Source organism: Rhinopithecus bieti, unplaced genomic scaffold (assembly GCF_001698545.2).
Source record: "Rhinopithecus bieti isolate Rb0 unplaced genomic scaffold, ASM169854v2 scaffold_62788, whole genome shotgun sequence".
In the NCBI taxonomy this organism is placed as follows: domain Eukaryota; kingdom Metazoa; phylum Chordata; class Mammalia; order Primates; family Cercopithecidae; genus Rhinopithecus; species Rhinopithecus bieti.
Genome location: NW_016823884.1, coordinates 961920 through 978625, shown reverse-complemented (window position 1 = coordinate 978625; position 16706 = coordinate 961920). Strand labels below are relative to the sequence as shown.

The following is a 16706-nucleotide window of genomic DNA, read 5'->3' as shown; positions in this document are numbered from 1 at the left end:
ATTATACATATATATATATAATATATACTATTTTTAAAAATGTATATGACAGGATACTCCATAATCTCACTCTTCAGGAATAATCTAATGTGAGACTAACAGTAAACATTCTCTGAAGAAATTATGCATCAGCAACACACTAAGCATTTTGATAAATAAATATATGAATATCACATGAAAGAAGCTTAATAGTATGTTTCTTCTATGAAATATATCACATACAGAAAATTTCAAACACGTAAATGGAGATTTTAATGAATTCTTTTAATGCCTGTAGTAAAAGTGCCAAGTTTTCTACCTTGCAATTCCTATAACGAATAAAATAGCTCCCAGGGAAAAATCCACTACACTGTTCTTCAAATTATGGCAATATTTGCATATCTGTCACTCTAAGTTTTGCAATACAGAATTGAATCCTTTATCCTATCCTATATCATTTATCCTATAAAAATCAATATGGAGGACAATTTTGTTTTCTCTTCCCATAGAAAAATTTTATTCTATAATGACACACAACATAAGTGCCAATGAATTTCCTAAATCCATATGTGATATTAATATTTTCACCAAAATATTTGCTTCCTTTTCACTTCACAATACATACAAAATATGGAACATAAGAATAAACTGAAATGTAGTTATGGAATTCAAAATCAAAGCTGATCAGAGATAATTGTTTGTCAAAAAGACATTTTAGATATCAGAATATTCTACTAAGGGGGCCATAAATTATTTCCAATGTGGGGGAAGACTAGTCTGAAAGGGAGTAATGCTGGCACCTGGAAACAAATAGATAATATTCATGTCAGTAACCTTCTTCTGTTCATGAATTCTTGGTTGGTTATTTGCATTACAAATATCTTCTTTCTGTCTGTATATTCTTTTCTGGAACTTGCTGTTTTGACTATTTCATAAAAAACAGATGGTAGAATATCCTAATGGAATTCCTACCCTGTGCTACAAAGTTCTAAACTCTAGTATTTTGTTAATAACCTTTTCTATCAAAACTCTCCAAAATACCCTTATTCATATTCAACTTTCAATAAAACTTTCTCTAGTTCTCCCCTAACTCAAAGCTAAACGTTACAACTATCCTTGATAAAGAAAATCTCACATTTGAAAATTATTTCAAATTACCTTTAAAAAAGTTAGCAGCAAATCCTGCTTTGTTCACAGTTCCATCAGAAACAAACTTCATCCACAAAGTATTGGAGGTAGATCTTATATCTTCAGGTTTGTCATAACCACAGAAACGCCCTATCAAAGGGCTATTTTCACTGGTTCCATCTCTAACTTCCAGGTAGTCATAAGCACAGTTGTCATGCCTTTCAATCTGCAACAGAAAACAATATGTGAACATATATGTTTATAGACAAAATATTTTCTGTAGGAGGTTAGATGTCTTCTCAGTGCCATACTTTTGATTTGTTAATATAAAAATTATTTGTATCAAATGAGTATACTTGAATGTTTCTCATGAGTGTACACTGTAATAGCCACGAACAAAGAATGTTATTCTAGTAGACAGGGAAGGATAAAAAATAACTATGAAACAGTACATTCACATGAGTCAGGATCAACAGAAATTAATTGCCTTTTAAAAGAAAATTAAACTACAAGTAGAAATTCTTCATTTAATAGAGGCTGAAAAAAATCCAAAATTAAAAATTATCACTAAAATCAGGGTCGGATATGCTGCTACAAGTAATATATAATTTCTTCTGGATCATAGTTATAAAAATTGCTCCACAGTCTTTCAATAAAATCATTATTTTGTTCCTAGAAAATTTGGATTCAAATTCTCTGCACAAATGTAGCACTATTTTGGTTATAAATCTCTTTTGAAAGGCAAATCTGATAATATGGGATTACTGTTCTTCCTTAGTCTATTGAATTATCTCTCCATAATTAACCTGGTTGTGTAGAGAAAGACTACTACATAGTAGAATCAACAGTGGTTTTCTCTTTCCCAAGGAAATATGGACTTGTTTGGATGAGGCATTTTATCTCAACACACTCCTCTCAGCCCAGATAATCAGGGGAAACTCGATCTCTTTCTTTAAAAACTGAATGCAAATATTAGGTCAGACTTTTGGCCTATGACACTTTATGAGGGAACTACATGTTCATGGACCCATGTTTCAGCCTTGAGCTTCTAAAAACAAACCAACAAAAAAATCAAAATTTATAAATCGTTTTAAAATTCTAAGACAATTTTTATGTAAAATTCTTGCTTTTCACCATTTATAGAAGTTGACCACTAGAGTTAAGTCTTCATAGATTCACCTGCTTATTAGATATTTAAAACTAGAAAGCAAAGACATCTACAATTAAAACACCATGAAAAGTATCAAACGTTGTCAATTATCACTCAACATACAATTCACTAGTTTATGGAAATCTGTTACTAGTGTTAAGGAATACACAGAATGTCATGAAATATCGAGGAATGTCCACGAAACTGCAACTTGAATGCATGAAACTATGAAACTGCTGGTGTAGTTGGTGGAAAAATCTGTTTTCTGCCTTATCAATACACTAACAATAATAGTCTTCAAATTAGATAGTATAAAGACAAACAAACAAACAAAAACACTTTGAAGCACAGATTTAGTTAGAACTAGATACTACATTTGCTGCTTCCTAGTCACAAAATAGTGCCTAGTCTCCACTAGGCACTCTCCCTGCTTGGTATGCATCATTCAGAAAAATATCAAATAACCTTGTCCTCCTGGTGCTTGCATTCTACTGATGAGTAGTCAGAAAAGGAACAATAAACAAAGTAAATAATTAAATTATAAAATGTTAGAAAGTCATCAATTCAATGGAAAAATAGAAAGCGTAGCAAGATAAGAAGTGTGAGAAGATGTCTATGGCCTTACCACTCTGAAGTTTCCTGATATGATCTGATCTCAGGAATTAATTAAGAACAGGCCTGGTTAGTATCTGGATGAGAGAAGTATGAGAAGTTGGGCTGGGGAGAGAAGGCTGTAATTTTAAGTTAGGTGTTCATTGGGTACTTTTCATAAATCCATATTTTTCCTAAAAATAAATTATTTTAGTGTGTGTGCAATTATGGGAATAAATAGAAAATATTTATATAAAGAACATCTAATTTTAAAAGCACTTTTTAAAACTGTAACTCAATTGGTCACCAGGGGTGACAAGCCCAATTTGGCCAAATGTGTGTGTGTGTGTGTATATATGTGTGTATATATATACACATATATACATTTTTATATACACATACACATATACAATATGTATACATATATAATACACACACACATATATATTATACATATATATATAAAACCTCTTATCTCAGTCTTTAATAGAATCCCTTCAAAATCAGGGTTCTCTGTAAATATGAGAACATTTCCAGATGGCCAAAGGCTGTTCTTGGTCAAGGGGACAACAGAGAAAATAATATATCCGATTTCAAGTTGTAGAGTTTGATAACAGAATAAACGACAAAAGCTGTAGACAAAATAACCAAAGGTCTTGGCAAACCAAACTATCCTCCCCTGCTTAAAGCAACACAGAATGAACTGCATCTGATTCACAAATCATATTCGAAGAGGGGGGAGAAAGAATGAGATAGAAAACCACAAGAATTGAGAATACACAATGAAGGAAGCAATATCTTGTACTAGAAGGTCCATTAATAAAAATAATATTACAGCCAGGCGCAGTGGGTCACCCTTGTAATCCCGGGACTTTGGGAGGTCTTGGCAGGTAGATCACATGGTCAGAAGTTCAAGACCAGTCTGGCCAAGATGGTGAAACCCTGTCTCTACTAAAAATACAAAACAATTAGCTGGGCATGGTGGCGGGCACCTGTAATCCTTAGGAGCTACTTAGGAGGCTGAGGCAGAGAATTGCTTGAACCCAGGAAGTGGAGGTTGCAGTGAGCTGAGATCGCGCCACTGCACTCCAGCCTGAGCAACAGACAGAGACTCCATCTCAAAAAAATAATAATAATAATAATAATGATAATATTACATTGCTTCATATTAGAAACCAGGCTACAGTGTAAAAATTAAAAAGGTTAATTACAAAGGGTTTCAATTACTATTTAAAGAATATTATTATTAAAAATTGTGGTACTAACAAGGAAGACAGCATAGTTCCCACTGAAAATGAAACTAAAAATTTCAGATTTCTTCAATGATTAAAAAAAGAAATAGGATAATTTATATTGCCTGGTCTATAAAACTCACTCTATTCCTTTAATAGATATACAAACATTCACTTTACATTTTAATTTACAGTGAACTCACTGGTTACTTAGTAAAATTGGAATTTTAAATATTTTATATGATACACAAAGAGTAAATATTTCACAGGTAAAAATAACTAATTATAGGGTTAAATTCACTAGTACACATTTATGCATTACATATTAATTACATGTTAATTATGTACCTGGTATTTGGGGTAACAACATTCTCACATAGTGAATGCCACAGATGTTGAGTTGCCGAGAAAATAATATGTGCCTCATCTACATGAATTTATGATATTTGGAAATACATTATATCTTTACAACAACAATTCTAGATGTCTCATCAATTACCTGAATGGTCTTCAGTTACTTATTTTTCCAGTTTAATCCTAAATGCAAGGCTTGCACAGTGAATTTGCTCCATTTGTACTAACTATAATTATACTTCATCAGCTACATCAACACATGAGTAATAACAATGAGCACAAATGAATGTTTGAGTTATTTTATTTGTGTCATTTGTGCAACAGTTTCTTGAGCTATATCAAATTACTTCATCAATGAATATATGGAATGGATAAAAATAAATATGGCTGAAACTAAAATGTGAATCAAGTCTATTGATGTTATGCCAGTAACTTTAAGCTTCATCAGTAAAAGAACACCAAAAGCAATGATTTATACAAAGAAAGAATGAAAGAGAAAGAAACAAAGAAAAGAAAGGAGAGGAAGGAGGGAAGGAAGGAAGGAAGGAAGGAAGGAAGGAAGGAAGGAAGGAAGGAAGTTAACCAAAACTTCTCATTCTAAACCTGCCAACCTGTACAGAGTTTAGTGGTCAGTGCAAGTAGGTGAGCTCTGACACTGAAGGAAAGCCAGCCCTGGAGGTAGGGGTCAGGCCCAGGCTTGGGACCCACTCACATGCTTGCCTTCATTTGATAACCAAATTTCCAAATCAAAATACTGTTGTACAAATATCTATTGCAGTATCTACTTATTTATAAAAATCTCTCGACATTTAGAAATTTCTAGATAATAATTTTTAGTAGAAGGTATCCCATGCTCCCTAAAAAATTAAAAATAGAATTACCATATGATCTAGCAATACCACTTCTGGGTAAATAACCCAAAGAATTGAAAGCACAGTCTTGTAGAAATATTTGCACACATATGTTCATAGCAGCATTTTCCCAATAGCCAAAAAGTGGAAGCAATCCACAGGTTCATTGATAGATGAATGGATAAATAAAATGTGGAATACACATACAATGGAATAATATTCCACCTTAATAAGGGGTACCTACAGTTCTCTAATTCATACAGACAGAAAGAATAGAGGTTGCCAAATGGCATCAGGGGAAGGAGGAAAAAATTAGAGCGTTTTTGTGTGATGGAAATAGTGTTTCAGCTTTGCAAGATGAAGAGTTCTGGAAATTGCTTGACCATTTCTAATCTACTTAACACTACTTAACTGTACACTTAACAACTGGTTAAGATGGGAAATTTTATGTTATGTATATTTTACTATAATCAAATATAGCTCTCATGACTGTTACAATGTAGCTTTAAAACATAGCTAATGTAATCAGATATAATTAATGCAATGTAAATGATACAACTTGTAGAGATAATATTATTTTAAATGATATACACTTGGAGCAATGTTAAAGCTGTTTTATGCTTTGGGGAAAATGTTAAATAAAACTGATTAATAAAACAATGCAAATAAGCATTTATCGTTAAAATTAAAATAATTTTATAATGTGAGAAATCTAGTAAAGTCTAGCAAATAATAGTATAAACAAAAGGAATAATGAGTAAAAAGGTGAAAAACTTAATACATAATTATTTTAAATTATGTTATCTTAATGTTTATTAGCAGTAAAATTTAATATTAAGTTGACACAACACATGAATAATTACAGCTCAAAAAAAAGTTCAAACATGTTAAAAGCAACATCACAGGTCTTGCTTAGGTTTATTTTCATGTGAATGGTTTATTTAACTGCTGCCACTTCATTTTTTCTCCATGATACAAGTATTTTTTGATTACTCATAAATTTAATAATTTTATTGTAAACCTGCTATGGCCAAATAATATTCACTTGACAGTATGTGAACAGTGGTGAATAAAACAGACATGCCCCTGATTGACACATAATGATTAAACAACAAAAATGTACAAGAGGAGATAGTTACAAGAGGAAAGAATTGAATGTCATAATATTATATTAATAGAACACTGATGCTTCTCTTTACTACTAGACCCGGTGACATAAATGCACAGAGCCAGGCCTTGGTTTCGATCATAGTGCTACCAACTGTGGAACCTTGGGCAAGTTTACTGAAACTAACAAGTGCTAATCTTTCAGATACAATGATAGCCTAGACTGTAATTCATGAAGAGCTGCATAACTCTTCTGTTTTACAGCCATTACCAAAATATATTCTCAGCTAAGCTCCTAGAAATAGTACATGGCAAGCAGAAAATCCTTAACTAATTAAAACCTCCTTATCTCGGCTTTTTAGTTCATTCACAAAGACTAGCCTACTTATCATAAATTAATAAAAAATATTTAAAGGATTTAAAGGATTACTTTCAGACAAGCAGTCTACCAAGTACCAAGATAAAAACGTATGTACATAGTTTAGAATGTTTCAGCTCGCTGCTGTGATTGTTAAGGGTATTTATCAGCTCTGGTTTTCGTAGGGAAAGTATCACCAAATCAGAATGTGTAGTCATGTTGACAAGTACCTCAAACTTAATACCATTTGAACTAATGTATGTGGTAATTTCAATTTAAACAAAAGTAAGCTCCAGGTTTATTTCACTTCTTTTCTGCTTTGGTGACATTCCTTTGAAGTTATTACTGTAAACATTTCCAGCCTTCCAAACTTTTTCTCTTTTGTATTTCTTCTTACTAAAAAAGTTCTCAAATAAAATAATAGTACGAGAAGCTTCTTTACAAATGACTCTGCTGTTAAATAGAAAACAACCTTTCCAAATTACTTTCAGCGGGTATCTATATTCATATACAAACTCACTTCAGTATATTGGTCTTAAGAAATAATGTATCCAATGACTACCAGAGGAGAGAAAGCTTCCTATATTAGTCCATTCCAGATGCTATGAGAAAATATCATAGATAGTGTGGCTTACAAACCATGACATTTGTTTCTTATAGTTTTCAAGGCTGCAAGTTAAAGGTTAAGGCACTATCAGATTCAGTGTCTGGTGAGGGCCCTCTTCACAAGTGGTGCCTTTTCATTTTGCCCTCACATGGCAGAAGATCCCTAGGCCTTTTTTTTTTTTTTTTTTTTGAGACAGAGTTTTGCTCTTGTTGCCTAGGCTGGAGTGCAATGGCATGATCCTGGCTCACTGAAAACTCTGCCTCCCAGGTTCAAGCGATTCTTCTGCCTCAGCCTCTCAAGTAGCTGAGATTACAGGCACCTGCCCCCATGCCCAGCTAATTTTGTATTTTTGGTAGAGATGGGGTTTCACCAGGTTGGTCAGGCTGGTCTTGAACTCCTGACCTCAGGTGATCCACCTACCTAGGCCTCCCAAAGTGCTGGGATCACAGGCGTGAGCCACAGCACCCAGCCCCTAGGTCTCTTTTATAGGAGCACTGATTCCATTCATGAGGGCTCCAGTCTCATGACTAATCACTTCCCAAAGACCCCACTGCTAATACCATCATCTTTGGAATTAATGTTTCACCATATAAATTTTGGGTAGACACAAATATCCAGACCACAGCACTTCACAAAGCGTATAAATACAGAAGCCTCAAGATTCTATTACCTCTCAAATAGTGTTCCTTCCTGCTCAAAGATTCCTGAAACTCATTGACAAAGGCACATAGACTTTGTTTCAGCACTTTCATGAAAATGCAAATGGCACTGGCAAAGGTGCCATGACATAAATTCACATAGAGGCATAAATGATGGACAGCTAAGAAGTTCTTTAAAGTAGATTTCAACAGCATGATAGGCAAGTTTATCTTTATGGCCCTTATATCTGAAGAGGAATACAGTAACATAAAGAATAATAAACACGGCCAGGCGCGGTGGCTCACGCCTGTAATCCCAGCACTTTGGGAGGCCAAGGAGGGCAGATCATGAGATCAGGAGATAGAGACCATCCTGGCTAACATGGTGAAACCCTGTCTCCACCAAAAATGCAAAAAATTAGCCGGGCGTGGTGGCATGCACCTGTAGTCCCAGCTACTCGGGAGGCTGAGGCAGGAGAATCTCTTGAACCCGGGAGGTGGAGGTTGCAGTGAGCCGAGATCATGCCACTGCCTTGCAAACTGGGTACAGAGTGAGACGCCATTTCAAAATAATAATAATAATAATAAATAAAAATAAACAGTTTTGAAATAAGGCAAAGACTAGAATCAGTGAATAAAAACTGGACTTTGTCAGGTAAAATCAGAGTATTGGAAACATAGGTAAACAAAAGAATTGATATAAACAGATAACTGACTAAATTAAACAACCACCTAATGACTATTAGAACAAATAAGAAAATATATAAAGCTGACTCTTTATATTCATACTAGTTACATTATATTCAGTTGCTCAGAATACTGAACTAGCAAGTACTGATTCATTGCTCCCAGGGTCACAGTTCCTGTGAGATTCTAGTCACAACATTTTGTTTTGTGTGTTTCTGTTTAAAGACGCCTTAATACAGGTTGCCCATTTATTAATACTGAACTTTCACCCAACAGCACTATATATACACCATACATGTCTGAACGAAGATAATCTGACACACATATTTTCTCAGTAAGGCACATGACAGCTGGCAATGGGCACATTAGGTGACTCAAAATTTGCTGCTGTGTACACATCTGTGAATGACCCAGAAGGCACTGCAAATATTAATTTTAGGCTTCCAAAATTTTAGTAAATAGGCAAATTTGCAAATAAAATCAGGATCAAATGTACCTGGGTTTTAATGCTCTTTTAGTACTCGCCTGTGTGACACTAAGTTAACGGCATAAACTCAGTTTCCTTACCTAGAAGATTTAGATGTTTATTAGGTACCTTTAAATCCTGTTACTTGTGAATTTCTTGAAATTCAGCATCTCTAGTCTAAATTCAGTCTAACTTCAGCATACCAGGTACTCCATAATCTAAATCTTTCTTATCTATTCAGGCTTGTTTCCCTCTGCATGGAAACTTACAAGCCTTTAATAAAGAAAGGATATATTCATTTCCATCCGCCAACTGTCACACACTCAAACATCGATTTACATGTAATCTACCCATCCATTTATCTCATCTATTATCAAACATTCTCTCACAAACAATGTTGCTGGAGATAAAATGATCAGAGACACAGGTAAGAACCCAACCCTTTGGTGAACATAATCTAGTGAGAGAGACAGATAATAAACATGTACATAAAGAGATCTGTAGCACACATTCCAGTAGTTGGAAGTGCAATTAACTAAAAATAAAACAGAGTGACGATTTAGAGATAATTGTAGGTAAGACAATATTTTAAGTAGTGTTATCAGCCAAGAACTTTTTAAGAAGGCAGCAATTAAGCAGAGATCCAAATAAAGCAACAGGAGAGTAAAAGCAAAGACCTGGGGCAGAGGAACATCAGCGGTAAACGCTGTGATATGGGAGTGAGGTTGGTGTTTCTGAGAAAGAGAAAGAGGGCCAGACGAGCTGACACAGAGGAAGTGAGGAGGTGCCAAAGACCAAATCACAAGTGACGTGGCCCATGATAATCGAGTCTAGATGTTATTTTAGGTGTGATGGAAACCCCCTGTAAGTGGAGCAGTGTCATAATCTAACGTACATTGTAAAAACATCACTCTGGTTGTGAGGTGATGAACGGGATATGCAGAACAAGAGTAGAGACCCGAGGTTCTCTCTGTGAATTCCAAGCAAAGAGGGGGATGGTGAGAACAATGGTGGTGTAAAGTCATCGTGTATGGGGTATAGTTTGGAGACAAAGCAACTGAAATATGCTGATAGATTGGCTGCAGGGCTTAAGAGAAAAGGTAGAATTAAGGATGTTCCTTGGATAAGCGGTGACAAAAAGTACTGAAATAGTACTGAAATAAATAGAAGAAGAGTTGGCTTAGTGAGTGAGACAAAATAAGCAAGGGTTCAGTTTTGGTCATTTAAAGACAAGAGAGCTACCAGATATCAAAATATGTCTAACATATAAATGAGGGAGGCAGAAACATATAGAAATAAAGTAATATGAAGATAGGACAGGAAACTAGAGACAATAAATAAAATGTACTCTCAGCCGTCCTATGACATGATTTTTCCCAGGTCATAAAGCATAGTCATCACTGATTCATTCACTCAGTAAGCAAATATTTATTAAGTGACTATTGTGTATCAGGCATAATTATAAGTGTCTGAGATGCAAATCTTTTTCATTTGTCCTTATGCTATCTTATTTTTGAAGACTATCACTGTTATTGCATTGATAAATAAAAAATAAAGTACAAATCAACTAAGGTAGCAATTTCATGCATCAGTTTTCAGGTTGATGGAATGAATGCATTTCCTGGCATCATGTCTATTATAGAATTCCACAAAAAAACTGAATTACATATTAAAAGACAGTTAATCTCTTTATTCTTGAAATATCACAAAACACAGCAAATACAGGCATTGGTTAGATAATTTTTATCAGCTTTTTTTGTCTAAATCATGGGAGAAATTTTTCTACTCAATTTTAGTTCACTGTCAACCATAAACTGGTCTATTTGAACAGTATTTGCAAATCTATTAGTCCATTAAAATAACAAAGTTCAACTGTCAATCAAATAATGGCAGAATCAAAGTTTCCAAAAGTACAAAAAATAAATAAATAAATAAAGTGATCAGGAGCATAAAATGCAACATGATGATTAAAGTGGAAAGTATATATTTTTTGGTAACAAAAGGAAATACATCTGGGTGGTACATGCAAGGGGACAGAGACAAGTACTGAAGAAACAGAATGCACAGGCTTGCAGATGAGGATGAGAGATGCTCTGGGTTTACTGGCAATGCCTGGATTCTCCTGGTGCTCCTGCTGCAGGTGCAGACACACAACCATGACCATGATCACTGCCCTCAGTAGGTAGTGTTCACAGTGCTCATTACTACCCAATGGGTAGTAGAGCTCACTACTGCCTTCTGATCACTTAGTGAATGAGTCTTCCAATCAGTAAAGTCCCCATCTCCAATCATGCATCTAAATTTCTAACCCTGGCTGGGACCTACCACCAGGACCTCATTGTTTCTCTCCACTTCAGCTTGAACTCTCAATTTCTAGAACAACTCTTTGATTTAAACACACTCTGGAGTTCCTGAGAAATTCCCCTATTTCCTGACTTTAAATCTTTAACTCAGTCCCTTTCATCCCACAAAAATGACCCATGGGCCAGTGTGTTAGTTCTGGACCCGGACTTTGATCCAAAATTTCTGATTGGACTTTGATTTCTTCTGGCCCTTCCTCTAATAACACAGTGATGCTGCTGATCTCCCTGACGAATATTTTTAAGGAGGTTGAAAGCTCATAAGAACACTTAAAATCCCTGCTTTTGATATAAACAATGATCTGTGTAATGGTTAAAAAAAAAAAGGTGAAAAATGTTTTGTTCTTCTTACAAGAAAGACTGTCTACCTTTTAACCTCTTACTTTAGAAGAGAAATAAAACTTCTATCACTTAATGGACCCTCTTGTGAAATCAGCCTGTGCATTTGTCAAAAGAAACTATTGTCAGTACTTCAAACATTCTAATTCAAATAGCACAGATAATGTAAACTCACTTTAATCTTCTTGAAAATGTCTGCGAACGAGGAAAGAAGAAAAAAAAAAAAACTCTTAGGCTCTTGATGTTGCATTTTATGAGTGAGCCTTTGCTTCTTTGCTGATTAAAAGGCTGACTCTCTGTTTCGTTGCTGATTTAATGAGGATTCTCTTAAATGCCATTGTCATTTATGGAGAATATGTGCCAGGAAGATAGCCTAAAAGACTTTACCTCAAAGGACTGAAAGGTCAGCCCGACGTGGTAGCTCTCAGACACTGTTATTTTCCACACACATTCTTTCATCGGGCGATAGTCATCAGGATAATTAGGAGACTGAATCTGTCCTTCATTTTTACGTATCTCACCTCCACAGATCGCTGAAGAAAGCCAAAAAACAAACAAATAACTAAGCCTAGACATGCCATTTCGTTTTCATTTTCTTCTTGGTTAACATTGAAGTTCAGCTCCTGTAGTTCAGTAGATAAAGACCAGGCTATAAAAATCAAAGTTGACTGATTGTAATGTAGTAAATATTTATATGGTTAAAAAAAAAACCTAATCAAATAACTACAAATATTAGATAATGGTCAAGGAATAAATAATTTTAATCCTATCTTAACAAAAGGTATTTTTTAACCTTTAAAAACCTTTACTGGCTTTGTGAATTTATTCTCTGTGAGTTTGTTCTGTGATTCTCTGAGCTGCTTCCTTTGGTCTTTCGACTGCAGGTAAAATAGCTCATCGAAACAAGAGTCTCATCCTGAACAGAACTCACTGGGTTTCTGGCAGTGAGTTAGTGTCATGCGTGCAGCATCTGTGACTCCCTCCAAATAATCCTCTCCACTACTGGGCAGTTAATCCTTAAAACAAAATGCTTCCATTTACTTAAAAGTTTAAGGGAAGCAGAAATCTTCTGTCTTCAAAATTACATAAACTGCTGTACTAGGAAGTGTCTCCTCCACCCACAACCTGGCAAGAAAGGAGCTTGGTTTTAAAGCCAAGAAAGCACAATGCCAGTTTATTGTTTTAGAGAAGGATAAAACAAAGCATTTTATAAGTCCTTCCTCAAATGCTGACTTTCTTATTTAGATAAAACATGCCCCAGAAATCGGCACAATTACTTTCTGTGCAATTTCCTCTAATAAAAAGTATTTCAGGAATACAGGGATCAAACAGACACAAAATCAGTACAAAGGAAAATAATAATTTCTTCATAACCTTTTAAAACTATCATGAAACAATTAAACTTTAAGAATGCTTGTGCCATTTGCTTTTTTCTCCACACATCCTGAACACATTTAGATATTATTACATCACTGATACTAGAAAACAGGTTTTCTTGCAATTTAAATTTACTGAGTATTTTATTAAAATTATCTGTATGAATATGATAATACAGAGTCAGAAAATTCATAATTTTAAAATATGGTAACAATGTCATTGTAAAGAAATTAAGAAATGAACATTTCTGTTGAGGTATAAGATGAACTACTCTCTAAAATTCAATGTGACTTGCCTTCATAGACAGCTGCAAAGCCTTTTCCTACCCAATTACTGCTGCTACGAAACTCAATCCACATTCTGCTGTCTGTAGAAGTAAGAACTTCAGGCACTTTGTCCCCACAGAATCTACCTAAAAGAAATAAAAGAATAAAGAGAAACTCCTAAATAGGACTCTATATTCTATGTTTTTTTCGTACTAGCCACAAATAAAATGTAAACACTGATTTGGTTCACATTTCCATTCCAAGTGATTGCAACCACAACTATGCCTTAATATTTACTTACTAATGGTAGATAAACAAAGCAGTCTCTTCATACACATTTATAAGGCATTTGACTATCAGCCTCAGAGTAACTGACTGATGTCAGTATTGTTACCATATGTAGAAGTAAGATGGTTACTCAAAAACAATATTTGAAAAAGGTCAAATGATGCATCAAGGTGGGGAATATTATTTCATGGGGAACAGAAAAAAGGTGCAAGTCACCCTAAGAAAGTGGTTTCAAATTGTCAACCTGGCCTATAGCAGGGAAATGACTTGGTTAAGAATGTGCTCTCAGTCAGGCACAGTGGCTCATGCCTGTAATCCCAGCACTTTGGGAGGCTGAGGCAGGTGGATCACGAAGTCAAGAGCTCAAGACCATCCTAGACAATATGGTGAAATCCGGTCTGTCTTAAAAATACAAAAATTAGTTGGTCATGGTGGTGCACGCCTGTAGTCCCAGCTACTTGGGAGGCTGAGGCAGGAGAATCACTCGAACCTGGGAGGCAGAGGTTGCAGTGAGTCGAGATGGCAACACTGCACTCCAGCCTGGTGACAAAGCAAGATTCCATTTCCAAAAAAGAAAGAAAAAAAGAGTGTGCTCTCAGCTCAGAGGGGAGTTCTTAATTCACCCAGGTTCGATAGCAACTCCTTAGGAAAACCCCGAGGCTACTCTTGGTATCTTTTATCACTGCACGCATTCCATGTCATCTACAAAGCTATAACCTGTGGTGTTATAGGCAGAATAACAAATACTATCAGAAGACTTGAGCATGATTTCCAATGTCTTCTAATTCTGTATCTAGAAATATGAATTACAGCAAATGAATATAATACCTGTCATTCCTTCCTTTCTTCCCCATCTTTCCACAAATATTTATGCTTATTTCTGCCTCTATGCTCTAAGCTTTCACATGATCACAAAATGCTTAAATATTATAAAGCACATGCAATAATTCTACAAACATATTACAATGTTATCCATTTTTATGTGTCTCTGGAAATGGCATACATAGTTTTAGTGTATGAAAAATGGCAGCCAACTTGCATAAAGCAAGTTCATACTAACAGCTGACAGGTGAAGACATATTTTCCGAAATTGCAAAGCAAATTAGAGGCAGGTAACACAGAGCAGTGTGTTTTAAACTATAGTGTGCATCTGAATTTCTAGGAAATCTATTCAAATGCAAACCCTAATTCAGAGGATATAGAGTGGGAGCCAAGTTTCCACAATTCTAACAACTTTCCAGCTGATTTCGATGCTACCAATCTAAGTGCTGCACTTTTTGGAGCAAGGACTTAGAAGAAACGGTAAGGAAAGCTTTTCACATAAAAACCATGATTACACTGCCTCACTCTGGTGGTCCATTATACATTGAGCCATGTAATGCTGATGGTGCTCTAAAAAGAAGTGTTGTTCAGAATTTTAGCTCTAGATTTGTTTCTCTAATATGAATTTTATGAAATATTTTCTTTGGCCTGTGCATACATATGTAAAATGTTGCTTTATCTAGGCTAAGAAACTAAATATAGAAGACAATGTTTTCCTCAGTCTGACTTACCACATTCGTTCAATTCTTTATTTTTAAACATTTCTACAGATCTCTTGGATTTACTATGGCTGCTGTCACTTTTAATACAATTGTGCCCATTCAGTAGGTGTTAGTTGTTAAAAGAGCTGCACAGTTCATCACCGCGACTGAGCAAAACTACTTCTAAGAGTAAAGAGAACATTACAATCTCAGAAAAAGATCAATATAGAGTGGATGCCTGCATGCTCCAAACAGCTCTCACCTTTGAGTAAAACAGAGGGCAACAGTAAACTGCCTGTGTAAGTTAATAGTGTGGTCTGTGGTTAAACATTGGCAGCAGACTTTCATGAGCACCAAATCTGACTATAGTTTATGACACAAACTGCAAATGTCTCTTCTCAGCCACAGAAAACTCTCTGAGAAGCAAAATTGTGACATCTATAATATAATAAGAGTTAATATGCTTGACATAGGAAGCCAGTTACCAAACATGTACCTAACAGTTTACACTACTGGCTTAGCAACAAAACAAAAACAAAACACACAAACACACAACAAGTACACTCAAAATTAGTTTTTTTTTAAGTTGAAACTGATTCTTAAAGCAAAAATACAGAAACATTGGGATGAGTACTCATGATAGGCACAATACATGAGAAAGCTATTCTCAATCATTATGTTCAAATCCTAGCGGCTACCTCATAACTTAAGCTAGCTCAAATTAGTTAATCAGTGAATGTATTTATCCATTTGTCTTCGAATATTTTTGGTATGGTTGAAAAAAGTATAATTAACATAAAAATAATGTTAGTCCCACACATTTTTAACTCTAAGATGACTGTTGAGAGAATCAGTTGGTTTTCTTTGGACAGGACAGAATTAATACATAGCAACATAAGATGGAAAAGATATCTTACCCAGGAGAGGTGATTTTCTCCAGTACCCGTCTCTTACTTCAATGTAGTCATACCAGCACAAACTACTCTTGTAAAGATCCATCGTTGTAAAATTTAAAACAATCTGCAAAATGGAGGTAAACAACCCACAGAGTAAAAATGATTGTATCTACATATAGTGATTTGATTCCTAGAGGTAAGGAACCCTGGTCTACAGTAAAAATGCATGTACAGCTAATTCTTTTTCTATATTATAATTATCCTAATTTTTTTTCTGAACCAACACCTTGAAGCCATGTTTTCCCATTTTCTTTAACTGTTTTACAACGACAGGAGAAGTACAATATGAGTAGTTGAACAAACTAGATATTTTAGCAATTAACAAAAAGTTTCTGTAAAGTTAATCTGGACAATTGTAAAGCAAACAAATTTTATTCAAATAGTTTATTTTGAATTTTCCCAAGATAAACATGACTTGAACCATGAAGAATTCTAATTTTCCATGAAAG

General features: G+C 34.9%; 1 protein-coding gene across 2 annotated transcripts in view; it reads right to left on the bottom strand.

Annotated features, from left to right (window-relative positions):
* Positions 1-16706, bottom strand: part of TLL1 (tolloid like 1) — a 242520-nt gene that overhangs the window by 50159 nt on the left and 175655 nt on the right. For both annotated transcript variants that reach the window (XM_017861965.1, XM_017861966.1), the window contains exons 10-13: positions 16219-16321; positions 13520-13636; positions 12235-12380; positions 1138-1333 (exon numbers count right to left, since the gene is read on the bottom strand). In XM_017861965.1, the coding sequence (XP_017717454.1) occupies positions 1138-1333; positions 12235-12380; positions 13520-13636; positions 16219-16321 (562 nt within the window). The remainder of the gene's footprint in view (positions 1-1137; positions 1334-12234; positions 12381-13519; positions 13637-16218; positions 16322-16706) is intronic.